Source organism: Pezoporus occidentalis, unplaced genomic scaffold (genome assembly GCF_034315485.1).
Source record: "Pezoporus occidentalis ecotype Australia unplaced genomic scaffold, CSIRO_AGI_Poc_V1 ctg301, whole genome shotgun sequence".
Lineage (NCBI taxonomy): Eukaryota > Metazoa > Chordata > Aves > Psittaciformes > Psittacidae > Pezoporus > Pezoporus occidentalis.
Genome location: NW_026914953.1, coordinates 137,069 through 164,679, shown reverse-complemented (window position 1 = coordinate 164,679; position 27,611 = coordinate 137,069). Strand labels below are relative to the sequence as shown.

Below are 27,611 nucleotides of genomic sequence, written 5' to 3'. Positions count from 1 at the left end.
TCCTCCCTGGCGTGCACCATTTGGGATCCTGGAGCTGAGACAGGGTAATTCTTAGGCAGAGTCAACAACGTCTGTGCTGGGGGAAGACCTGTAATTTAGTTTTTCTTCCCTAAATTGGCCTTGCTGAGGGGTGCATCACTGGAGTCTGGAAAGTGGTGGCCCTAAAAACAGCTACAAAACCTCATGCCTCAATATATATATATATATATGTGTATATATATACACACACAAAGCAGTAGCAGCTCCTCTGGCACATCAGAACCAGATGCTGCTACAGACTTAGCAGGGACTGAAAGTCAAAGAAAATATTCAAACTACATTAAAAACTCTCAGGTGGATTTAACACCCGTGTATTTTACGGTGCTGGTTTCACTGTGCCTTTCATCACCACGCACGAGGGTTTCCCTTGCGTGACAAGTGACTTTCCATGAACATGTTCCATCCTTCCCTTCCTCCCAGGGAGTTTCTGACTGCAGCCTGCCTGAGCCACCAGGCCACCGAGGCTGGCAGAGCCCTGATGCCAGCAGCAGGACACTCTCAGGGGATGCTGTGGCTGTGAGCACGTTACTTGCTCCAGCTTCCCAGGGCCAAAGGGAGCTTTGTTTCTGTGTGAGCCAGCACACAGCTGAGCACAGACTCTGGTTTGCTGCCCTGGACAACTGCAGCACAAAATTAACTCCCTAGTTGTACCGCAAACGTGCCTCAAACCAGAGCGAAGGCATGTCACCATCTTCACTCACAAGAACTGGGAATAGCAGCAGCGGAGAAATAACTGGGCAAGCAGCAATGTTCTGAGAGAAGCTGCATATGGACAGTGAGGCCATCCTGCAAAAAGATGGGGCAAGAAGACTGGAATGTATGTGAGCATGCCAGCAGAGCTTTGCTGGGTCCATCCCCTGCAGCTTCAGTGGCTTCACAGGTTGCACGTGGCCAGCTCAGCCCCAGGAACCTAATGAGAGTGGTTGCTTGGCTTTTGGATTCTGTGATCACCTCTAAAACCCGGGAGAAGCTGCCCAGGCTGCAACCTTACCAGTGCCTGTAGGAAAGGGTCTCACAGAAACACGGAATGGTTTGGGTTGGAAAGGACCTTAAGATTGTCCAGTTCCAACCCCCTGCCATGGGCAGGGATGCCTCACACTAGAGCAGGTCACTCAAGGCTCTGTCCAACCTGACCCTGAACACCACCAGGGATGGAGCAGCCACAGCTCCCCTGGGCACCCTGTGCCAGCGCCTCAGCACCCTCACAGTAAAGAACTTCTTCCTTATACCAAACTTGAACTTCCCCTATTTCAGTCTGAACCCATCACCCCTTGTCCTGTCACTGCAGTCCCTGATGAAGAGCCCCTCTCCAGCATCCTTGTAGCCCTCTTCAGACACTGGAAGCTGCTCTGAGGTCTCCACGCAGCTTCTCCTCTCCAGGCTGAACAGCCCCAATGTTCTCAGCCTGTTTTCCTAGAGGAGATGCTCCAACCTCTGATCCTCCTCATGGCCTCCTCTGGACTTGCTCCACCAGCTCCGTGTCCTTCTTATGCTGAGGACACCAGCACTGCACACAGTGCTGCAGGGGGGGTTTCATGAAAGCAGAATAGAGGGGCAGGATCCCCTCCTTCAACCTGCTGCTCACGCTCCTTTGGATGCAGCCCAGGATACGGTTGGTTTCTGGGCTGCGATTGCACGCTGCAGCCGGCCCTTGTGCAGTTTCTCATCAACCAACACCCCCAAGTCCTTTCTCCACAGGGCTGCCCTGAACCACCTCTCCTGGAAATGCTGCAGAACCCAAGCCAGAGACACTGCAGCAGCATGGAATCGTGCGGGGAAAACCCAGAGCCCTTGCCCGAGGGTGCATCCCGGCCACCCCAGCCGCGGCTCGGCGCACGGGCTCACCTTGATCCTCTCGATGCCGGCTTCGATGCGGAGCTGCTCCACCAGCTTGCGGGCCTGCGCTATGTTGTTAGTTGTTGACATTGTCTGCCATTGGCTCCAGGCCCCAGCACACGAGAACACTGCAGGACAACAAGGGGGAAGATGGGGGGGTTTACACCGGGTGCGAAGCCGCTGGGCCACAGGGCACCAGCCTCAAACAGGGCTGGGCACCGCTGTCCTCAGCGCCAGCCACATGCAAAGCTTCCACAAGCTCTAAACTGATGACACCAACTTCACGCTTCCTGATTTTGCTTCAGGTTCTCCTTTCCTTGAAGCAGTACTCTTGGTCCTGGGGGACTCTTTTCAGGCTTCCTTTTTTTTTAGTTAATTAAAAAAAAGCCCACAACCAAAAACCAAAAAAAGCAAATCCCCACCAAAACAACAGCCAACAAACCAAAAACCAACCAACCAACCAAATCGCCACCAAAACAACAGCCAATCAACCAAAAACCAACCAACCAAATCGCCACCAAAACAACAGCCAATCAACCAAAAACCAACCAACCAACCAAATCCCCACCAAAACAACCGCCAATCAACCAAAAACCAACCAACCAAATCCCCACCAAAACAACAGCCAATCAACCAAAAAAACATCCAATCAACCAAACACCATACAACCAACCAAGACAACAGCCAACCAACCAAAAAACATCCAACCAACCAAATCCCCACCAAAACAACAGCCAATCAACCAAAAAAACATCCAATCAACCAAACACCATACAACCAACCAAGACAACAGCCAACCAACCAAAAAACATCCAACCAACCAAATCCCCACCAAAACAACAGCCAATCAACCAAAAACCATCCAACCAACCAAAAACCATCCAATCAACCAAAAAAACAACCAACCAAAACCCCACCAAAACAACAGCCAACCAACCAAAACCCAAGAGCCAACCAACCAAAACCCCACCAAAACTCGCTTCAGAATGAAACTTCTTAAGCAGAAAGTCCTGCCAGATGCATTCAAGTGACTGGAAAAGCAAAGAGGAATCTTCCAGCCTGTGTAACCTGCTTGCAGCGAGGCAGGGGGAAGGCAGACGGGAACGATGCTGGGCTGTGAGCACACACAGCCCCTGGATGTTCACCCTTGCTTTTTATCTCCTTGGTGCACCACTGCCTTTGCTCTGCCCTGACTCCTGTGCCAGGATTTCCTCTGCACAAAGAGGTTCAGAGCAGCAACCAGAACCACTCAATACTGTACAGGCTCACACCTAAGCTCTTTATCCATTATTTTGCAAACCGATGATACTCCAAAGAGAAAGAAATGAAGTCAAAGTGATGGATGGTCCCAGGCTGGGTGGAAAGCCAAGGCTCAGGCAAGGGACAGAGGTTTCTGAGATGCCAACGCACAGGGTGGAAGCAGGGGACAGGCAGCGAGGCACAGGCACAGACGTGGCTGGATATGAAAGCACTGAGGCACCAATGGCTCATCGCTCATGGCAGGGAGAATGCGGGCTGTTAAACAACCTTCCTCGACATTCCAAAGCAGCAGCTGAAAGAAGTTTGTCTACGAGACCAATGTAATCCATTACTGTCACTGTGGAGCAGCACCCAGGGCTGCGGCACACCGTCCAAGGCAGACTCCCTTGGTCAGGCGTTGTTTTGGGGTCATCTCTTTAGGATCATCTCTGTGGGGCTGCTGCAGAGGTGTCAGGAAAAGTCACTTCCTTGCTCTGCCCGGCAGTGACTCAGCCCCTGATCATTCAGTAACGATGGGGAACAGTGGGAGAGGGAAAGCGAGGACCCAAGTACCACCTCCCACCACCTGACAAACATGAGATGATGCAGGGAGGAGGAAAGAGCCAAAGCAAACATGGGGTCAGATACTGGAGTGCTCCCAGTGCTCCAGTCAGACACCCACCGCAGCCCTTCTGTGCTAGCTTTAATTAGAGACTCTCTGTCTTCTCCCTAGGACCAGCAGCTTCAAAGCAGATGCTGAACTGCTGCCTTTACTGGAGGGCAGAGAGGGGGGAGTGTCTGCCCCATCTAAAATCCTAGCAGACTTGAGCTGTCTCGCCTATGTTTAGACATTAAGGGAGTTTATTCCAGACCACAGCGGCACTCTTAAGGATTATTTTGCTTGGCAGCAGCATGCAATGCGTGCTGAACCTTCCAGTCCCTGAACAGCACTCAGCTTCGCTGGCTTTCCAAATGCTGAGGGAGAAAACAAATGGTGCTTCAGACAGCATTACCAGCTCTGCCATGGGAGGATTCCCTGAATTAACAGGGTTATTCGGAAATCTCCGCCTCTCCAGTCCTGGAAGATGTTTGTCAGGGCAATATGGGAAGCCACGCTGTTGAAATAAAGGCTGGTACAGTGGAAAGTGGGAGAGGGAAGCAGGCTGGTCCTCTAGGGAAGGAGCTTTCTCTCCAATCTGAAGCATTTCAAAGCAGCTCAGGCACCATTAGGACTGGGGAAAAAAACTCTGTCTCAAAGTCGAGTTCTTTCTAAATCTGGACCGTGAACCTGAAAGACCTCCCCTGCTGCAAAAAGTTCAGTCCTCATTGACAAAACAATTGTTCACCTACATAAGAGCAGCTGGAGGAAAATCCCAAACAGATCCAACTTCTGTTTGCAGCAAGATCACCTGCTTGTACTTTCCCAGCTTCCTGTTTATGGAACAAGGCTGATGAATCAGTCGAGGGCAAGTTACTTAAGGGAACTTCTGCCACAGCACTCGTGTCCTGGTCCCTGCAGCATCCCAAAGCTTGCGCTTCATAGGGGCCCCCAGCCTGGCTGAAGGAAGAATGTGGTTCATTAAGTACAGCATGGAGAGTCCTGCTGTGTGGCAGGCATTATCAAACCAGTGTCTTAAAAGTCCTTGCCAAGGGGGAGAAAGAAGTTTTCTTCTCACTCTGCCTACTGCCCATTGAAAGCTATAGGTTTCAAGGAGTTTTTACAAAGCAGAAGCAACACTTGTAAATCAGAAATAACACTTTGCCTGAGTCATTACAGCACCAAAGCAGGCGGGTGTCTGTCCTCCCCTGCCCCTCTGCTGACAACTGCTTTCCAGCATCACTGTCATCTGCCAGCCAGCCAGCCCCTGCTTGGCCTGGTGAAGCAATGCACGTTGCCTCTCCCAAGCACAAAGAGCAGCATCAAACTCCACGAGGACAGGGTTTAGCAGCTTTATAGCAACAGAATCCACAGCAGCAGCTTCTACTTCCTCATCTGCCCTCACCCAGCGACCACGACGCAGGGCTCCCTGCATGCTGCACTGACAGCACAGTTCCTCTTTCGGTGTTCCACATTTCCAAGTACAAATTGCAGCGGCTGAGCTCTTAGAAAAGTCAAGGGGAGTCCGGCTGGATGCTGCTCATCTTGTGCATCCCTACGGCTCCTCAGCATCTCTAAGTCCAGACCCGCTGATGGCACAGGTTTGGTCAGCACTGGAACCGCAGCCACATGCTCCCATGCTCTGAGACATGAAACAGGACCTGCATCACTTTCCAGTCCAGGCTGCTGGCACCGGTCAGGGATCAGGACAGCTCTGTCCAGACACAGTTTAAAACCTGCTTTCTGTCACCTTGGAGAATAATTAACTAAGCGTGTCATCACCAACTGGAGACCAGCAATACAAAAGATGCAGTGGCTTTGCTGCATGGCACAAAGGGGGTTTTAAAAAACCTTGGGGTTTTTTAAAACCAAACCAAACCTTCAAGATGGCATTCAGCAGACTCACAGGGGTGTGTAAGTTACTCATGAGGTAGAGGAATTCAGCAGAAAAGCCATGCAGAAGTGGAGTGAAGTGTGTGTGGTGCAAATGAAGATGACATGCAGGATGCAGCGAAGTCATGCCTTCTCCAACCTTCACGTTTCAAAGAAACTGGGATTAGAAAAGGACAGGGAGGTGACATCTACAGCTGGGCCTGGGGAAGCAGCACAGGACGGTCAGGACACTGAGGTCTCATGCACATCCTCCTGCCACCGCTCTGCCCTTTGACTGTAGAGAAATAACTCGTAGAGCTCAGCTTCCTTCCTGCAAGCCTTTGGTGTTCAGCCATGACCGACCTCCTCCTGCTCCCGCCTGCAGAGAGCGGCCAGGGCAGGCTTTCCCTTTCCCGGTATGGACCCGTGACTCTGCAGAATGAGAACGCCTCCCGCGTTCTGCCGAGTCATGCATGGACATCGTTCAGCATCTCTGCCAAAGCGCTCTGTGCTCTCCCGCCCGATCCATCTTCCGCTTCCCCCCAGCAGCATTCCTGCCTAGAAAGGACAACCCAATTTTCGGGAACTACTCCTATTGCGTTAACACGACGTTAGCTCTGCGTGCATTCTTCATGCGGGCGATTCCAGGAGGGCTGGAGTCATCAGATGGGTCTTGCAACTGTCTGGGCTGCCTCTCCTGCTCCTCCAGCTGCAGATCCCAGACTAGGGAGGTACGAACAGGGCTTGGGGCTGCAGCAAGATTGCACACCTAGGAGGTTCAAAAGTACTGCTGCAGGAAGCGAAACACCCCAAACTAAGGAAAAGTGAGAGAAGACAAAAGCGTGGAAGAGATCAGCGGTGTTCCAAGGTCAACAGCAAAACAAGCAGCAGCGAGGGAGGATTATGAAATCTTCCAGCAAGTAAACAGGGAGTCAGGAGTGCAGGCGAGGGGCAGAACAGACTGGAGAATGCAGCAAACAAGTCCCGAGGTGTGATCTGGCTACAACACAAACATCCTGTGAGCACTTCTGCCTATTTTAGGAAAAGCACTGGAAGACAGAGTCCCAGCAGTTAAATTAGCACAAATCCTGCAACAATCAGGATCTGCTGGTTTAAACTGCTGTGCGTGTTTCACCTCAACATCGAATGGTCAGGGTTGGAAAGCACCTTAAACTTTGCGTTGAGGGTGGCAGAGCACTGGAACAGGCTGCCCAAGGCGATTGTGGAGTCTCCCTCTCTGGAGACATTCCCAAGCCTGGACGTGTTCCTATGTAACCTGCTCTGGGTGGCCCTGCCTTGGCAGGGGATTGGACTGGATGATGTCCAGAGGTCCCTTCCAACTGGAATGATTCTGGGATTATGAACTGAAGGCATGCCTGGATGCTCGTAATTGTGTCCTGCAGCAGCTCAGTCTCTGACCCAAGCACAATCACAAATACCCTCTTCTAAATCAGGTTTCATCATCAAACAAAGGAATCTGAAGGATCACAGTAACTGTTACAAAAGCAGCTTTTTTGTGTTCACGTTCTGCATATACCTTCAGCAAAAATGGTGTTTCAGTGTTTGCAAAGCAGGGGGCTTCAGGCAGTGTATTACTGTCAGTATTCCACTGTTTCCATCGAGACAAGCGCGAAAAGGGCATTTACATGGGACTGTTTCACACTGTCAGTACCGCGCATCTGCACTGCACAGCCCTCTGACATCAAAGCAAGATGGACTGCAGACAATGGAGTAGGCATCTCTATTTCTCACAACGGCTTTCTTTCTCATAAGCTAATTCTTCCCCTATCAGGTAGATGGCAAAGGTAATGATGCGGTGACTTTTTGTCCCACGAAGGACAAAACCCAACCACCCCAAACCAGCACAGCTCTTGAGTCAGAGGCGCGCAGCAACAGCGCTGACAGCAGTGCTGGCTCTGACGAGCCGTGACTCAGCACGAGCTCGTGGCAAAGCAGACGCCTCCTCCGTCGAGCATCTTGGTCTGGCTCCGGGCAGGGCTTTGCCCACTTTAAGCCCTTACATCCATTTCTTAACCTTGCTCCAGCGGAGGCGAGGAGGGCTCACGGAGCGAGGTCACGGCGGGACAGGGCTTGGCAGCCTGCGCTTTGCTCCATGCACGGAGGGGCCTGTCTCACCCTGCCCTCAGCACTGCACCGAAACGATCCAACAGGATCCAGGTCACGAGGATGAAACTGCCACCCTCGGCATGGCAGCGTGCCGAGAAACCGGGCTTGCCGCAGCACGTCTCCGAGCTGCACCTCCTGAGACCCGGCGCTGTGCTGCAAGGCTGACACCCAAACCCGGTAACCATCGACTCGGCACAAACCCCTTCCTCTTTTAGGCAATCGGTGCCACCTGCACGCTCCCACCCACAGCCTCGTCAGCCCAACTGCAGGAAGCATTACCCTAGGAATGAAATATGCACCGATCCCTCTGCTTTCTGGATTTTTCCCATACTTCTCATAGCTGGAAGCAGCCACTCCTAGCAGGGCAAATAAACAAGTGAACATCAGAGTAACTGCCAGCTATGCTGCTTCTGCCTTCCCCCCCTGCAGCTTAAAACCAAAACTGTGAGACTTGTGTTTATGGCTGTCCCTGTGCTGAGCTGCCCACTGCAGAGCACACCTCCAGTAGCCTTCATGACCTGCAGCTCACAGCCAGGCTTGCCTGGAGCATCATCATCTTCTGGCCATCCTCTCATCATGGGGCCAGTGCGACAGGTACCAGGGTACACTATGCTGATGAAGGGATGTGGGGAGATGATAGGGTTAGAAAGGTATTAAGGCTGTTCCTGGATCTTAGCCCTAACCAAACCGAGCAGCCCGACCACCAGCAGCGTTCACTGCAGTACAGCACAGTGTGCGTTTGCTGGAGGGTGAAATATCCCACACCACTGAGACAGCACTGAGTCTGGAGCCACAAATGTGCACAAAAACATCTCCCACGTGTTCACAGGCAATGCAGGATCAGTCCTGGCAGCCCAAGGGCATCCGACCCTGGCTGGAGAGGTGAGAACCTTCAGCACACAGCCTGCCATGCTCAGAGACCCATGTTATCAAGCAGCTCCCTCCTAGGAGAAAGCCTGCAAGCCCTCCACCACGGCCCTGGAGTGTGGCCAGGCACCCGGCGGCAGCCCCAGCATGGGAGTGGAGCAACACACACCTCTCTGGAGCAATCCTGCGCCGGCCTTGAGACAGGCTGGTGCCAGGAAAGGGGCTGGATGAAGGGGAAGCCTGAGACTGGTAACCCAGTGTAAACCTGCTTGCTAGTTACTGCTTTTAAAGATGACCTCATGCTATTCTGGAACAGAAAAAGGCTGTTAGGGCGATGGCATTTACTCCTTGTCTGGGCAGAACAAAGGAGGCTCCATTTTTCTTTTACACTTCCTGCATCAGTAGCTTAACAGCTGAATGAGCTATTGAATTTTTTCCCCGAGTGCAGCACTTTTTTCTCTCACCCTCCCCTCCTTTAAGACCTCCACATTTCTACGGCGTGGGACAGCGCTCGGGGGAGACTGCAGCGAGAAGCCATCCCAGGATGGAGAAGCAGCGATGAGAAGCACTGGGCTTTGCTCTGCCTCTTGCTCACGACGAGGGTTTAGCCACATTTCAGCGTTGAAACCATCCAGCTCACTTTCCACACTTTGCTCTGCATCACCTGCAGCCCGACTGGCATGCTCAGTATCGGAGGGGGATGCCAAAGCGTTTCACATTAGCAGTAAACAAGTTACCAAAGTGCCCCGTAAGCTCCTTTGGATTTACAAAACGTCCCCTCATGCTGTCCCTCCCTAGATAAATTACAGCATCCTTACAACAGGTTGTAACTAGGCCATGTATTTGAAGACATTTCACATCCCTCCTGCAGCCACCAGCAGCAGCTCCCACATGGCAGCGACAGACCCTTTGGAGCTACCTTGCACTCCAGCCCACTTTTAATATATTAGAAGCTTAAAATCGCATCATTGCTGGGCCCAGAGAAGTCTCACCCTCAATTTCAGGTCCATACAGATAGCAATTTGCTCTTCCAGGCTTATTTCCGCCCCCAGCTCCAGTCCTGTCTGTCTGTTTTCAGATGGAAACCACCCAAGCCAACGTGTCAGAGCTTTGGGGGATTTTTGACACACAGAACTGGCTTTTTTGCAGAGCCTGGGTGGGCAAACAGTGTGTTTGCTTTTCTATCAGCGTTGCAGCACTGAAACCCCTGAGCTCCGAGTCTCTGGGGTTTCCCCACGCACTTCTATGGCTTCCTGTGTAACATTATCTAGGTGTTCCTGCTCCAGCAGGGGGATTGGACTAGATGATCTTTTGAGGTCCCTTCCAATCTCTAGCATACTGTGGGGGTGTGTGTATGTCTCCTTGACATACAATGGGGCTTGAAGCATGAAGCCACACAGAGCAGCACGGCAGTGGGCTGAGATGACATGGGGTACAGCTCTAGGGCCCTAACAGGTTTATACCCAAAGTTCAGAGGACGCTTTACAAGCAGCATGGCTGTTCAAAGAGAAGGATAGCACAGCTGCTTGATACTCCTCCCAGATACCCATGTCACAAGTTAACAGCAACTACCATGCAGTACAGACACAGGAAAGGGGGCATGTGCCTCAGATACAGCTGTCTCTTTACCGTAAGAGCCAAGAATTGCTTAAGTATTTTGTTTCTTGAACTGCTCTAGTTTCAAACTGTCCAAGGATTTTGGAAGGAGAAAACATCCCTAGAGATGAGTAGCTCCACTTCCTTCCCATTCAAGGCAGTGATTACCTGGCTGAGAGAGCGTGAAATCCTGCAGGACACATCTGCCAGCTAAGCTGCAGAGCATCCAAGAGACCTTGTGGCATCCAGGGGAGCCCCACACAGTAAACTCACACTGTTGTATCAGGTCTGGCTTGAACCTCCTCCAGTTTATCTGCAGCAGCTTTGGTGCCAGCTGGGTGGAGACCTGTGGCAGGGCTGCCATGGCAATTACACACAACCACCACCCCAGTGCTGCAGATCCTGCATCCTGAGCCACTGCAGCACATTCCAACTTCACACCATCAGTTGTTACCTGGAGCCATCACCCAAGAGCTGTATCCCAACCAGCTGGACACCAGGTTTGAAACGCAAAGCCATTCTCCCCTTGGCTTGTGTGTGTGGGAGCCGCAAGAGGCGTTCACGGGGCACAGAAGCAGCTCCAACAGCAACCACACCAGCCTGTGGCCAAGCAGTAGGGACCCTGGAGGGATCTGGTTACCCTCCTGAAGGTCTGGAGCCACAGCTGGGCTCTTCCATTAGTCCACTGTATTAGTACAGTACAGGTGGCCAGATAAACAATAAACTCTCCACCATATAATTTAACCTAGGAGCTAAAACAGGGCTTTAGTGCAGGCGCTTAAGGGCTGTCCCTGAGTGCAAGCAAATAAACCAAAACTTGCAGTGCAAAGCCTGTTTGCTCATCACCCTTCCTGCATTTCTGGTCAGTGTGGTCAGAGGGGAAAACAGCACACAAGCAGTGAGCTCCAACAGCTCCCACACCGATGCTGTTATGAGAATCAGGCCACAGGGTGTCACAGGAGCTGCCCATTCCCTGGGTGCTCCGGAGCGGCTGTGAAACCTTGAGCTCTCAGCCAGCAGCATTTAGGAAGGACAAACAAGCAGCAAAGCAGAACAAGCTCCAACACTGGCTTCAGCTGCCCACGTAGGTGTGATCTGTGCATGAGCAGCTGCAGGGCTTCTGCAGAGGCAAAACTGCAGCTCACTCTGGCAGGAGCCAGTGCTGCACCCCAAAACCTCTCACCCCCTGGCACAGCACTACAGGTTCTTGCTTTGAATCTGCTCCTTTCCAGTCACCTGCAGTTTCCTCTCCTCAGGTCCTCGAGTCCTGCATTGCCCTGGCTATAAGCACAAGCCTTTGTGACTGCAATCATGGCCTGAAAAGAGAGAGGTACTGACTCACTGATTGCAGTGGGTAATTGAGAACTAAATGTGTATATCCTGGCTAGACCACTGCAGAGTTTGTCCTTGTCTGGGAGGGTCTGATAGCAGTTCCACATTCAACAGGAGGGTATAAAGACTAAGCAGGAAGCTGGGCTGCGCTGTGGCACGGGAGTATTAAGTTATAGAAGGAGATAAAAGAAAGGGAAGTTTAGGCTGAGTATCACAAAGTTTCCTGGGAATTTCCCATAACTCCTGAGATCTGAGCTGGGAAATGCTGCAAGCATCAGCACTCAAGAGATTTAAAGCATCAGGGGAAGTTTGACCATGGCACAGTGTTCCATGCCCTTCTTTACTGAGCGTACAAAGAGTGCATCTTGAGGCCACAGGAATTTATCGGTCCCATGGGCAAAAGTGACTTCATCCCAAAATCAGCAGATTGAAGGGCATCAGCCATGACACTGCTGAGCGAGCAGCCCTCAGCCTGCTGGCATTTCCCTCTGCTCCTTGGGTGCTGAGTGGCTGCAAAGGTTTTTAAAGTGACTTTTGAGCTTTCTACAGATAAGCAAATGCCCAAAGAGGGAGAACCCTCTGACCAAAGCAGCCGCATCCACCTTGCCCCAAACATGAAACGCGGTACCAACCAAAACAGCGTGCAGATGCAATGCTCTCATCTTCAGCTGTAAGCAGAGGGACACGCAGAGGTACCTGGACCTGCACACCGAAACTTCAGCACTGCAATGGAGAAGAACTGTCAGCCACCCAAAAAACCCACTCTGTTTTAAAGCAGAGGCCATCTGGTCACTAGTGCTTGTGTCCACCTCTTTTAAACACTACCTTGATTGCTGCCCCATCTCAAGCTTTTCAACAGAGCTGAAAGAGCAAGCCTCCCCTTTCTACCTGGGAGCCTCAAAACCAGCCTTATGTTAGAAATGGTAAAAGGAGACACCAAACTGGTTTACAAGGGAAAAGGAAAGAGAACGGAGATGAGGGCACGGAAGCTGTTTTGGTAGAGAAAGCAGCAGAGAATTTCCCTGTCAGTAATGCAAGGCTATGAAAAGAAACAAGTCCCTGGCTTATCTATACTGAAGCAATCGTAATGCCCAGATAAAATGCTGTCCTTTAAAACAGCATCTTATCACAGGAATAAGCCTCTTTCCTGAGACTCCAAAACAGCCAATATCTTCCTGTGAGACATGAGCACCCAGACAAACTCAAAGGCACCCCTCCGCTTGCAGTCTGGGAGCAGAATGCTTTTAGGTTTTATTATCTCACACTTACTTTTCTTCTCCCCACAACAGGATCACACATTTAGCACCAGAGTTAGCCATATGGAATTTAATGAAGATTACGAGAAATCCCTAACGTAAGAATCCAAGGCAAATCCAGCCTTAGGAGCATGGTGCCAAATACAGTCTCTACTCAGCAGAAGATAGTGGGACTTTTGCAGGGCTTCAGAGAGCTGTTGTGCTGAGCAAGCCCAGCAGAGCGTGTTTATTGCACTTCACACAGCGCTGTCTGCAGGGGATGAAAAGGGCAAGGAGTTTGGTTTCGACTAACTTCATGTTTTCATTGTGGAAAGAGTATTTGGTGGGAATGACATCAGAACCACAAGCTACAATATCGTCATTGTATGGCTCGGCCTAGCTTGCTCCACGCTGCTTGGGAAGATAGGGGACTACTAAATAACCAGGGTAGCATGGCTGTTGTGAACCTTCTCAGCACAATATGCCCCTCAGCTACCTTTTCTTGTGTTATGGAAAAAGAAACAGGGTTTCTTCATTACATTTACTGTAGCTATTATACCTACACGCATTCAAATGGCATTTCAAAGCAGCTAAATATAGCCCTCCAACCACTGTTAAAGCAAGCAGCAGTTGACCCTTGTTTTCTGCAGTGACACTGTCAGCATCAGCAGGATCCAGCTGAATAACCCGATGAGCAACGCCTTGAGCTGCCACAGAAGGTGTTTTCCCCTGGAAGCAGCACTGACACACCACTGCAGTTAAGAGCCGGCGAGGAGGTGGCAGATAGAGACCAGACATCTGGTCCCACACGTGTGAATCAGCCTGGCAGCAGAACGCACAATTCACTGTAATTTAACCTTTTATGACTTCTATATGCACACACAGAGATGTTTTGTTACTACTCTGCAGGCTGAGCTGAAGACAGCGTGGTCTGAAGCCGTTCTGGTTACCCCTGGTGTCACTGCAGACACTCATCTGGAGGCTTAGATGAGGTCATCTGATGCTTTAGGACAAGATAGCCCACACTGAGGAACTTGGGCTATCTGCTCCAGCATCACTCTTAATTATTGACCTTCAGACCAGAATTCAAGGCTGACTTTTTTCCTTCTAAGCTTTGTCTGAACCGAAGCCAAGGAGTTCAGGGTGAACTCAAGGCCAGGTTGGACAGAGCCTTGGGTGACATGGTTTAGTGGGAGGCATCCCTGCCCGTGACAGGGGATTGGAACTGGATGATCTTAAGGTCCTTTCCAACCCAAACCATTCTGTGATTCGAAGTCTCCCCCTTCAGCCCACCGTCTGCAACGTCAAAAATCAAACAGAGAAGCAACACGGGTGCCCGTGTTGGGGGAATTAATCCCCCCCAGCCTACACAATAAGCAGTAAGAAGTAATCCTGTTTGTACGCCTGTCCTCCAGACAAGCTGCATGCTATTGGGAAGCAGCATTCAGCTGATGCTGAGCAAACAAGAAAAATGCTGACCAGCTCCTTGGGGAGTCTTGGTGCAGCACAGAGCCATGAAGAAACCTCTTTAGGAATGGTAGCCAAAAGCATTTCAGCCTGTTCTGTGTGACTGAAGAGGCTGATACAGAGTTGGCTACTGCACACCTAAACCAGCTTCCAAACAAAGTACATAAATCACAGTGTATTTTCAGCTGTCAGAGCACTGCTTTACACTCTGTATATTCAGGAAGCCTTTCTGAAGCCACATTAGCAAACCCAGAGGATTCACAATACTTGGCTCCTGCTGATGGTGTTTGCCACAATCAGTAGTGACTACAAGGTTGGTCCTAAGGGCCAGATGGTGTTTGCATAATCACTGCATGTAGAAATTGTTGTCAGTCCACCCTGTTTCAAAACATCACTCTATCTTTACCTTAAGTCAAAATAAGAATGGTCTAAAGGATATTAGGAACTGCTATCTCCAGTCTGCAAAGCAAGGAGAATCAACAACCCAGTTGATTAAAACAGAAGCGTATTTCTGTGCTAAATTCCCAGTTGCTCTATCTTATAGCACCCAGACAGAAAGAGGCCTTTAAAGTCCATTTCTTAGCAGAACTTCTAGCACTATTCAACCAGCAGAGCTTGAAACCTCAACTGATGTTGGCCTTACTCTGTCAAGAACACAGAAGAGCTGGTTTTCCAGGTTCATAAATGACATCTTTAGTGTGAGCTGCTCACACTCCTTTGCTTTGAACTGCAATTACTGCCAAGGAGCAGCCACATGGAAACCTCTTTACTCGGTGCATCTGCTATGGACACATCTGGGTCACAACTTACTTGCAAATGCTTTCTACTACTGTACTGAAGAGCTTCCAAAGCTGTGGGTGAGCTTACTTGTTGCAAATACTCATGGGGTAAGGATATGAGCAGCAAAACAGCACAGTATAGCTTTTAAAACCTAAACTGGGTTTATAGCAGTTGTATCTTGAGTCAGTGAAGAAACCAGATGCCCTCATATATGCAGCGAGAGCCTTTCCAATCTGTGTGAAGCTCAAGGTTGAAGCACTCACTCCTTTTCCCATGGGTCATCTGAAAGATGCAAGCCTGTGAACAGGGGAGTGGAGCAATGGGTGTTTCAAGGGGAAGACACTGAATGCAAAAATCTCTCGAGACGTAACGGTGCCACCAGTGAATCAAGGCAACGATGCACTGAAAAACACAGCGCCAAGACAGGCGGCTGCAATATTGACCTTTCTTTAGCAACACAGATTAAGTAAGCCATTGACTCGACAGCCATGGGCAATGTGTCCAGACACTGACTACAGACCTCAAGCAGTAAGAAAAGAGCAGTTTCCACCAGCCTAACCCTTCCTTCAGTGACCCTGAATCGAAACAAACATGATCCCTGCTCACGTTAGTATCTCACCTGCTTACAGAGAGCTACTCACAGCTATGATGAAGGAGGAAAGCGATTCAGGATGAAGTAAAGCAACAGCTATGACACTGTAATTGCTGGGACCCCAAACACACTGCGGGGCTGAGCTAAAGCAAACAGCCACATCCTCGTGGCACGTGTGGAAGACTCATCTTGAGGGCTGAATTTGCTGCTTTAGCCCAATACTGCACAGCAAAGCACCACGTTTCAACATCTGCCCAGCACCACACCACAGCTGCGAGGTTTGAGCCAGCCATGTCTGGGTATGGGCTACACTAAATACATATATCTTTTTTGCTAATACAAACCCCAAATCCTCTGACCCCCATTGCTAATGAAGCTTCTGAGACAGACAGCAATGCAGCAGCACCTCATCTGCACTGCGGAAGTTCAGAGCCATGATTCCTCACTGGTACTCTTGAAAGTCACACCCTAGAGCTCGGTGTGAAGCAAAGCCTCAACAACATCTTCAACTACGTGCTTCAAAACCAATTCAGAGCTTAGGGCATTCTGAAGCTGGGCTGGTGTGGCACTTGCTAGTGCTGAACTGATCAGGGATGCTTATTCACTGCAGCTACTGCCTGCAGGGGGGATTCATTTGTATTTGGGGGCCAGTTCCTTCTAATTTCATTAGAAATGTGAGTGACCTTTAGCAGCAGAGACATCACATGAGTGTCAACAGAACTGCTTTCTTCAGACACCCACAAAACGCACTGCTACAAGAGGAGTCCTATGACTTTCTCTAGTCATCTTGTTTTCATTACTGATGTAGCTACAGAGGGCTTGGGAGAAACTCACAATAGGTCACAGATGAGAGCTCACCCTCTTTCCCCAGATCAGCTGCAGGCAAGCAAAACCCAAGTGGCTTGCTTCCAAATGCGAATGAGGACACAGCCCGATCAGCCTGCTGACTATTTTTGCACTTGTTTCAACCATCAAAGCAGTGACTCTAAAAGGCCAGTATCTCCATGTGACTGCAGTGTCTGTGCGGCTGTTTGCATGCAAACCCGGGTCTTTTGGTAATCCTGATGACTGCAACATCATGTGAGGGTTTGCAACAAGGAACAACTCCTACATCAGCGCTGGAATCCGCTGGGCAGGCAGGGAGAGGAAGCAGGTCGTGTTCTTTTGTCTCTTTTACAGGAAGAAAAATCATGTTGGGCTGGCAGTGGTTCAGCAATGAGCTCAGGGCTGGGACTGGGAACTGCTGGGGAAAGGCTGGGCCTGCAAATAAAGCAGAGAGGCTAAAAAAGGAACCTGCACATTGTGTGAAAGGGCTGTACCAGAAGGCACGTGAAGGATCTGCCTTCAGGTAATGGGTGACCTTTGGCATCACTGTTTTCCATAGGGTTGGTGCTTATATTTAGAAAAACACATACAACAGGTTGGAAAAAAAACCAAGATCCACATAAAACATCCAAACACCCCTGAATTCACAGCATTAAGCAGGTGCCATCCTTCTCTGCTTACACTGGACATGCTTGAGCATCGCTGGCCGCTCACCTGCACCTCCAAGTCCCAGAGCACTGCAAAATCAACCCTCTATTGAAATCCTGAGGATTACCCAATGGCACTTCTTGCCCCCAGTTTTTATCCACACACTGGACAAGGAGCACAGCCCTGTGGTTACCTTAGCCCCCCATTTCTGTATGAATTCCCTTGCCAAGTGAATTATGTGCCTGGCAGTGAACTTGAAAGAAAGAGAAGGGCGAGAAGCCTTCCTTTTGCACAACCAGCAGTGCAAAAACCGACGGCATCTCAGTACATCTGAGCCAGTCAGCATCAGCCCCACAGCTCCTGGGGGACAGAGACACCACTCACCAGCTCCAGAAGTGCTCACTCTTCTCTATACATGGACTTACTGCAAATAACCCCCAAACGCATCCACTTTTAATGTGCATTCAAGAAGCGAGTTTGTGGGGGAAAAAGATGGCCCAAAGCCCTTGCAGATAGAGCAAAAGCTGGTTAAAAGTTGCCTTCTGCAGCTGTCTGAGCCTTCTTGCTTTTATTTATTTCTAAATCATTCGACAGTTTAGACAGGAAGGGCTCCTAAAACATTTCCATGCAAAGTTAAGGCCAGATGAGCCCAAAAAAATCAGTGAGAGACTTACACTACCCTCATGCTAAAAGCACCCAGCAGATCTCACACCATCAGTCATTCGTGGGAGTGATGACTGACAGTGATGGGGATTAAGAAAAACGAGCAGTCAGCCCATTCTTTTCATTTAAAACTAGAACAAAATGCCCAGCTACAACTGGATTTAATTAAAATCAGTGTAAGGTGCTTCTGTTCCAGAGCAAACCCTCCCTCTAGGTGGGGAGATGCACTGGTACAGGCCTGCAAGTCCACACACTTCTCAACTGCAGCATCAGCCAGAATAAAACCCAACGCAGTGGCCTGGCCCCCAGCTTACGGCATTACTGCCTCCATCTAGTCGGCAATGCTGAGGTTGTGCATCAGGACAAGCTCCCCTCATTTTGAAATGGATTGATTCAAACTGGCACATGATGAAGGTGAAGTTCAATTCAACTCCAGAGGGTAGAAGAGCACAAGTGACCAAAGCTGCTTTTTGTGGACAACTCTGACAAGAAATGTAAACTTAATCCAGCATCACTTCTTGATTTTTTCCAAGACCAAATGGCCTTAAATGGCCATGAGGCAGATATACCATTGTCTACCACTCCTGGAATGCTCCTGGGAATACAGAAGAAAGAATTAAACATAAACATTCATCACAAAGTGATTGGAAAAGTCCTATTTAACACATGCAGCCTCTCTGCAATGATGGAATCAAGAAATCCCATCACCTGTGATACCAGGCATGGGGGAGGCTTACAACAAGGGGTGATCTCTATCCTCATGCCAGTGGCTGTCTTGCACACTCAGTGTGCCAACAGGCCCCCAGTGGCATGGGGCTGGCTGGGGAAACCAGTGACCCTCCTGTGAACACTGGCTTTATGCAACCCGACTCATGCTGGCACTGACAGATGCTGTGTTGAACACCAGCAGGAGCGGTGGCACTGCCCAGGACAGGAGGGTATCTGTGTGCTGAGCAGAGCCCGTGCCCCGGTGTGGGCAGTGAGGCACCGGCAGATAAGGGAGAGCAGCAGCACTGCAGGATGGGGGCATTTTTCACATTGCCAGCATTCCTAGGGGAGGCTGCTGCTGCAGAAATCCCTTGTCTCAGCCTGGAGAAGAGAAGCTGCGTGGAGACCTCAGAGCAGCTTCCAGTGTCTGAAGGGGGCTGCAAGGATGCTGGAGAAGGGCTCTTCATCAGGGACTGTAGCAACAGGACAAGGGGTGATGGGTTCAAACTGAAACAGAGGAAGCTCAGGTTAGATCTAAGGCAGAAGCTCTTCCCTGTGAGGGTGCTGAGGCGCTGGCACAGGGTGCCCAGAGAAGCTGTGGCTGCCCCATCTCTGGCAGTGCTCAAGACCAGGTTGGAGCAACCTGGCCTAGTGGAAGGTGTCCCTGCCCACAACAGGGTGTTGGAACTGGATGATCTTAAGGTCCCTTCCAACACAAATGATCCTATGATAAAAGGGAGAAAGAACAAATTGAGCTTAGAGCTACAACAGTGAGTACAATAATTCACTCGGCCGCCTTGTGTGCTTCTGAGAGACTCTGGATGGGACTGTGCTGAATTTAAGGTTAAAAAGGCATCACACAAACATCTGCTTATCAGCACCCCGCCCTGCACATACCTCAGCACATTTACACGGGTCCATATAGTTTATATTATGCTCATATATTTCAAAAGGACCTATTTATAAGAATCAGCTCTAAATATCAAAACAGAGTTGACAGCAAGAGGAAAACTGGAAAACCATAACCTCTGTGCAGGGGCAAGTTAACCCAAACTGGAACAAATGACAGGCACTGATACAGGAACCAACGTGATTTTCTGGCTGCCCATCTTACTGCATTCAGCAGTAGGGGACAGGCAACAGGAAATTCATATCCCATGATAAGCTCCCTTACCGAGGGGTGAGTGGAATTCTACCAGTTTTCTAAGCAAATTACACCAATACACAAGTCACCACAGAATCACAGAATAGTTTGGGTTGGAAAGGACCTTAAGATCATCTAGTTCCAACCATGCTGACATTAAGTTCTCCGTGGCTGGGCTTTGGGCTGCAGAAACCCTTTCAGCACCTTGCTGCACCCCTGCATGAAATAATAAATCAGAGCCCATGCCCAGACCTAACTTACAACTAACAAAGCAGAGCATTACATCCATGAGTGGTATCTCCCACTGAAAGAAGAAATTGGTTTTGGTGGTATTATTTAGTTACTTAGGAAATAAAACAATGACCACTGATATCAAAAGTTTCATGGAAAGATTTCTGTTGACCTTCATGTTTAAAAAACACCCCATTTTTACCTTTAAAAAGACTCAGAAGCCAAGCCCAGCCTAGCTGTGTGCCCTTAAATCCCAAGTTTTATTCCTGCAATTTAATACTAATTGCATTTGCTAGAAAAAGAACAAAGTATTTCCACCCTGCCCAGCTGTGCTGCTATGAACCAGCTACAGAAGGCTGCTTTTATCACTGAAATGCTGCCTTTTAGTGACCAAGCCTGGATAAAAATCACAGAAGAGACTCACCTGAGGTGTGTATACCTGGTATTGCAATACATAAAGCACAGTTGTTAATCCCTGGCTAATTAACATCTTCATTTAGCAGCTGAAGTTACGAGGAACACATCACCAGTGCATTTAAAAGGTACAGGTTACATACGCATGCTATTAGTGCCACACACTGTCAGCTCCTACAGCTGATCCTATTTCCCCTCCTCCTTGCCCTTTCCAATAATGGTTAGTCCAGTACTTCTTGCTCAAGAACTATTTCTGAAAACAAAACCCACCTCATTTTGTTGTATTTTTCATCTTAAACCCTGCTGCATTCAGGTCAGCAGCAATACTGATCTTAAGGTCCTTTCCAACCCTATGAATACACTCAAGCTGCTTAAAAAGCTCTAGACTGAAGCACCAAGCTTAAAACTGCAGGCTCCTCTTTCAACTCTTAGCTTGCCAAGAGCTAGACGCTGAACAAGGTTAGGAGCACGTATTGTACAATGTGGGAAGACAGCCCCAGATCCAGCCACCTAAATGGCAAGCTTTATTTCTTCAACATCTAACGCAAGTCCTGTTTGCAGTCAGTTATAGGACAGCCTCTGCCAGCAACAGAAGATCCAGCCTCCAGAGGACTATTGTCAGGCTTCTGAAAGAAAGGGGTGAAGTAAAAGAAAACTGTTTGTAAAACGTAATGGGACTGTTTTCCACCACCACTGGAGAATGTTTTTCAGGCACTCAGCCAGCACCACTTCAAAGAACAAAAACCCACGTGGTTACTGCGCAGCTTTGTGCTTTAATATTAAAACACCCCAAAAACTCAGCCAGGCAGCCCGGCCACCGTCACTTTGATGCGGGAGCAAGTACGTCAATGGGCTGCATCAGTGCAGAGGCTCCAGGGTCGGGGAACCCTCCTCCAGCATCTCCCTGCCAACGCAGCGAGCCCCGTGTACCGCTCCCGTCCGCAGCGCTGCGGGCTCCGCCAGAGGAGGGGGAGGAACACAAACCACCCAGACATCGCTTTTCACAACAGTAAAAGGACAAAGCTGAGTCAGACGCTCACGCACAGGCAGCTCTTTGTAAGGTGGGGAGGTAACAGGGCAAGGTCTGGAGCTGTCCCAGGGCAGGGCTGGGGGGGGGGGAGGCAACACGCTGCCAGGATGCTCCTAGCCAAGGGGGACCAAGGATGTCCCTGTCAGAGCTTGAAACGGGGATGCAACTAGTCTCATTTCATCTCTCTCAAAAGAGACATTGGAAGAGGTTGTCCTGATGCCACAACTCTCCTGCTCTTGCTCGGGGACCATAAAACACCCCACAGTTAAAAACCAGAGTGAGCCAGGCAGGCACAATGACAGGAGCCACATTTATGCTGCAACACCAGGCTTTCCTGCAATTGCATTTTAATACAGGACCATTAACTACATGTTTTGGGCTTGTTTTGCAACTGGCTCCTGCCTGTCTACGGAGCTTAATTTAGATGTATGAAAAGAGACAGGTCTTAACTAAGCAAGAAGTGCAGTTCCTAGCAGCCCTGTTTTGCTATGAGAGCTATTTGTCAATTTCTCAGATTCCAAGTAGTTAAAAACTGGGCTTCGTTCTCACTTCCCACTATTTAATGTGTTCCAAGTCTTGCACTAACCTAGCTATATCCAAAAGGACCCAGACCTAAAGCTTATTGCACAATGGCTCTTTTCTGAGCAGGTTTTCAAGCTGATGCAGCAGGTTACCGGGGGGCACACGAAGCCTTTCTAAAGCATTAAGTGTCAGCTAACTCCATCAGCACCATGCACAAGGGGAACACAACTCAACCCACCTGCAGACACTACAAGCCTGATGTTATCACTGAGAGATTCGATTTGCATCAGGGTCATCCTGGAAAAGCCAAGAGAAAGCCCTGCAGATTCCTCAGTTCTTGTTCCACCGTGCACAATATTCCCAAAGGACTTCCAGCAAAACAAGTAGGAATTAAGAAATGACATCAGGCCCACGCTGCCTCATCAATGGAAGGCAAAGGTTATTCCTAGCAGCTAGCTGAAGTAAAAGGGAAAGCCCTCATCCTATACAAGAGCCTCAAATGACTCCTGCTTTTTGCCTGAAGTTGCACATTCACACTAAGATTGATTTGATAGTGCTGCATCTACTTGGAATCTCCCATACTAAAAATAAAAGGAAGAAAGGCAGGATTTAGCATCATGTGAAAATGCCTGCCTGAGTTTGGTGGGGTGGCCACAAGCTGCTTTGATATTAGTTGCTACTACAGCTAAAAAAGAAGCCTGTTGGGATACTTGGCACTGCAAACTTTCTCCTGCTCTGCAACAAGCTTGATTTTGGCTGTAATGTCCCACACATGAGGTCCTGGCTTGCTTCTGAGCCAAAAAAGAGGGACTAAAAATGCAGTTTGGAGCAGGCTGGAGACTGGTGAAGTTACTTATGCTGAAGACCATCAGGGGTTAAGGGTTAGCACTCACTTCAGCAAAGCTTTAAAGCAACTCAAAGTGCTCTAGCAGTAAGATCCACGGTTATTGCCAGCTTGCACGCCCAGAGCTAGTATGCTTGCCAGCCATGGCTTAGACCTGACAACTTTATGTGTCTGACAGCAGCAGATCTGCTGCTTGCAAACAGTCCCCAGCCTGTACTGGGAGCACTCCAAGTTCATGCACAGATCTGAACGAGGGACTCGTGACACATACCTCTGCGGTCACAAGTACATATGAACCAGCCCTGCTGCAATAAGACCAGCCTGGTCACAGGAGAACAAAGGCAATAACTGCAGGACAACAGGGAGCACTGGCAGAAGGAGAAGCAAGCAGAGAGAACACTCATTAAAGCATACAGAGTCATGACACATCTCATGCTGCCACCCACAGCTGATGCTCCAGTGACCCAACCACAGCTTGCAGGGGATACAGGAGCTGAGCTGCACTCGATGTGCCAACTGCTGGCCAGGCACCTCCAGCTCTTCCACCTCCACAGCTTTGGTGCCTCACACCCCTTGTCCTACAGATCACGCTACGGTGGAGCCTTGGGAGCACGCACACACATGTGCACACACGTCCTTTGAAGACAAACACCGCTTCCACCCAGTGAATCAGTGTAAGTCAGCTCAGCTCTGAGCACCGCAGTGGAACAGGCTCGTTCCTCTTAATGTCAGAGTAGGAGTTTGCAGCTCTTCGGTGCCAGCTCCAGCGCTGAAGGATGCAGTGTGCTAGCGTTGCCTTGAGGAATTAAGTAAGATCAGTCCCAAATTTAGGGATTGGCTAAATATTCTGCTAATGTGTTCCTAAATGCAGTTGGGTAAAAATAAAAGGGTTTATTTTCATGTGGCACACAGCGCATTGCATCATCTGGCATGTGTGGCGAGACAGATGGTAGGAATAAGACAGAGCCTTCCCTTCACAGCATTTGCTACCATGTTAGGAGTGTCTTCAAATGACTGGTTTATAAGTTTTCCAGAGGCTGTTTAAGGCAAGAGAAATTGAGAAGCAGAAGATCCGCGCTCCATTAACTACAAGTGGTTTTGAACAGGTCAATATTCCACAACTTGTGAAGCAACTGGTGACACTTAGGACGGGACAGCAGGTTCCCAGCTTTACAGGAATCCTGTAACTCTCCTCTTCCCACCCCCTCCAGTCACCTACTTCATCAACACCAGCCCTAACTGCTCCTTCAAGCCAGTGCCTCAGAGTAAACACCACCTTAAAAGCCACTTTGACCCAATGCTGCACACTTGTAACACCAAATCCCTTCGTCCTCAAAGAAGGCCACTGAAGAACAGCATATCACCACCTCACTCCCACCAGGATCACATACATGAAGATTTGGCTGCCAGCCCGAAACTGTTGGCAATTTTACAGCAATAGGAAGATGACAAAATGCCTGCTCAAATCCATGAGCAACTGTGGTGACATCTGGCTTGGAATTACAAGCAGAGAAACTGCAACACATTAACGTGGCAAAGTCAACCAGCTTTCAGCTGATACCCTCCTCAAGTAAATAAACCCAAGCCAGCAGACCTATGGAAACTGAGGAAGTGCATTTGAAAGCAACATCATCCCAAAGTTAAAAGCAAAAGATAGCTCTGTGTGAGCCTCCTGGCTCCTGTATAGCCTAGGGCTTCAGATAAAGTGTTTGAGATAATAAACTCCACCACTGAGGCCACAGAAGCGAGGCAGAGCTCAGGTGCCACACAGCTGACCACCAGGGTTTTGGCTTGCTACAGTCCATAAACGCCATCAGAGCATCCTGCTGAGCCATCCCCACCGCTTAGGGGATGATACAGCTGCCTCTTGCACTGCTCTGGCCGTACACTGGCAGCATTAAAGCAATTACAAGGCCACGTGCTGCACTCTCCTTCTAGCAGGTTCCCATCCAAGTGAACAAATGCCTTAAAGTGCCAGGAAGGAAGCACCATCGCATCGTGGCAAACCCAGTTCTGCATGTACTGAATGCAAGAACTAGAGTTGATACCTGTGAAGTGCTGGAGGAGTGGAGAGTGGTTAAACTGCTTTAAACCTCTGTAGCAGACACTGCTTTCTTAGGGTTTCAATGAGGTCCAGCAGCATGTCCAAAGCTATTTGCAAGTTTATTGTAAACAAGTCCAGCTTCCCAGGGCTCTGCTTTATGCAAGAGGTGGCAAATGAAGCTACAAGTTCTGTGTCCAACCAAGATAAACTAATTCTTTACTGAAGTTGTGCAGAACTACCCCAAACTCCTGGAAGAGCAGCCTGAGGCACCACGGGCAGAGAAGTGAATGAGCTGCAGGGTGCAACAGCCTTCACTGGTACTCACATTTGCAGCCATCAGCAGATGGGGGGGTGGGGGTCTTCCCTCTTCCTTCAGGAAGGAATTCAGGACTCAGTGCTCAGGGCACAAACAGGCCTCCAAGTTTGTCCTGCAATACCCTTGTGCCTATGCCCACACTTGGGTAAGCCTGTGGCTGCGCTGCTCGTAGTCTTCTCCAGTAAGGCTTGGCTTTAAAAGCTTGGGAGCAGTATTAAGTGAAGGGCTATCATGAAAGTAGAACTTAAATTAAACCTCTGATGTAGCTTTGCATGGGAAAAGCCACGTGCTGTATTAGTTCATACACAGCCCCCAGGATGCTGAAAGAGTCCAGCAAACCCATGGATGTTTGGAAGACACCAGTGGTTCATGCTCAGCTTCCAACCACTCTGCCCAGGAGCTGGGTTGCAGCTCAGCACCTATTTCCATCTCCTGTCAAGCTGTGCAGGTACACCAGTCGATGTCAATTCAAAAGCACTGCTGCACTTTAGCAGGTAACTCATGGATGAACTCAAAGTGAGTCACAGCTCAAGGCACCTCAGACCATTAAGCAGACTGAAGTTATGGATGGGTTAAGATCAGAGGAAATGTGGAGTAATTTAACATGCTCCAGGAGTGTCCAAACCTTGAGCTGCAGAGCTCAAAGGACAGATGTTTATTCCCCCCTTTAATTTCTGTTCAAGTTACAAGTGCCTACAAATATTTATCTACAGAAGTCACAGCACTAATCCCATCTCCTTCCTAGCTTTTAAGTTCAGTGATCAAAGTTGTGCAATTTCTTGAAGACTGTATTTCAATTTCAGTTAAGGATCTCTTCTAAAGACTAATGATAAAAAGGCGTTTTTTCATAGGGGATATTAAGTTAAAATGCTTATGTTCTAGTGAAAATTAAAAGGCACATCAAAGTGAAAATCAGGCAGCTTAATTTCACACCATCTATTCCTAAAAAGGATGACTGTAGGCAATCCCCTTTCAACAAATGCCAGAACGAGGACTTCACTTTTCAAGCAAAGCATTTTCAAAGCACTGCCTCACCTACCTTCGCACCCACAGATACCCCCAGCCTCGCATCAGAGCATGAAATCTGCGTGGAAACTCCTCTACCTGGTCCCCAATCCTCTTCAAAAATGCTCTCAAGAGCAACAAGCAAATCCCTCCTCTGTTCCCACCCAGAGGCACATGGAAAAGGGAGACAAAAGAGGCACTTGCTCAGAAGGTTACCCTAGGAAAGGGCTTTGTTTTGTTTTCCCTGCCCCTCTATCCTCAGCTGGGTAACACACAGCTTGCCAGCACTGGCTTGACCAGAGCTAACACGCTAAGCTGCATTGCATTGTTAACCATGACAAGTGACCTCTGAAATTTCACCTGATAACTAAATGAGGTTAAAATCCGGCACACGGCGTGGTAAACATTTCTGAGCTATTTTTAGCCACAGGAAAGAGCGTGACCAAGCTCCTTCAGCAGCTAACACAGGCTGTTTGCCCCGTCCTGCTGCCAGGGACATGCAATACCTTTGCTGGGGCTGCACCAGGACAGGCCGCTGCTGTAATGGAGTGGATTAAAATCCAGTGCTGCCAGTCAGACAAGCATGTGCAGGACGTCTTCAACAACAAATCACCCCGGGTGCATACATAGGGATGGTTCAACCATCAGAGCCAGGGCATTAGAGGTGCACTGAGGGCACACTGCTCCTAGAGTTCAGGGGAAACTGAGAAGCTGCAAAGTTTTCCAATCCATTTATCAAAGATGCTCAGTTTTGCCTCCTCTGCATCCAAGGAATTGATCTGATAAATGAGACTTCTTCAGAAGCAAAAGGCCAAACTTCCCCACGTGAGGGCAGCAATTAGGACATGATTAGAATATGACCATTCTCTCCTTCCTCCCTCCCAGTGCACACTGATCCTGGGGAGTTGTTTGTCTCCACTCTCCATTTGTCATCCTCACTCAAAGAGCACATGAGTCAGACCGTGCACCACAGATGCTGCTGATAAAAGCACACTCCATTCGGGAATATTAGCAACCCTGCAGAACAAAGGCAACTAAAAAATAAATCCCCATCCACCGACTCCAAATCAGCCATGCCAGTAAGTGCCTGGGAAATGTCACTGGCTTTACACTTTGTATAAACATCAATCTTTGGATGGTCTGGATTAACTCCTCGACTCCTGCAAGATCAGAAGCACACACTTGACAGAAGGTCAGCAGCCAGGTTCCACCTTGAGCATGGAACAACCAGTGCCTGTCCCAGTGCTGCTCACTGCTGTTCTGTCCCAACAAATCCCATAAAGAGGAAAGAGAAGATACATAACTTATGTGCACACAGCAACCCTCCACGGGGTGAACTTTTGCTATGTATAACTTCCCAGAGCAGCAAATATTCACATGGAGCAGCCACAGCAGCTCAAGCCTTGGCCAGGTGGAAGCTTGACCCCAGAGCTGCAGGCAGATCGTAATGCTCCTTTCAGAGCTATCCTATTATCCAAAAACCAACCAACCAAAAAGGCCCACAAAAATCACACACGAAAAAAAACCCAAACAAAAGAAAAACCCCACAGTGACCCAGCCTGAAGGGTACAACTTGTCTGTTTGAGAGCACAAAGCCAGCTGCAGTGCAGCCTGTCCTGACCAGAAGCAGGAGTCCT

At 49.2% G+C, this 27,611-nt stretch overlaps 2 protein-coding genes across 7 annotated transcripts in view; one reads left to right on the top strand and one right to left on the bottom strand.

The window, feature by feature from the left end:
* Positions 1-27,611, top strand: part of THOP1 (thimet oligopeptidase 1) — a 330,697-nt gene that overhangs the window by 232,383 nt on the left and 70,703 nt on the right. The window lies entirely within an intron of this gene.
* The window catches only part of GNG7 (G protein subunit gamma 7), a 65,295-nt gene that overhangs the window by 1,722 nt on the left and 35,962 nt on the right, over positions 1-27,611 (bottom strand). For 3 of the 5 annotated variants that reach the window (XM_062627573.1, XM_062627571.1, XM_062627572.1), the window contains one exon: positions 1,885-2,003. In XM_062627573.1, coding sequence (XP_062483557.1) covers positions 1,885-1,965 — 81 coding nt within the window. In that variant the 5' untranslated portion in view covers positions 1,966-2,003. Of the gene's footprint in view, positions 1-1,884; positions 2,004-26,008; positions 26,245-27,611 lie in introns of those variants that run through there. The other 2 variants (XM_062627575.1, XM_062627574.1) reach the window with 2 other exon arrangements.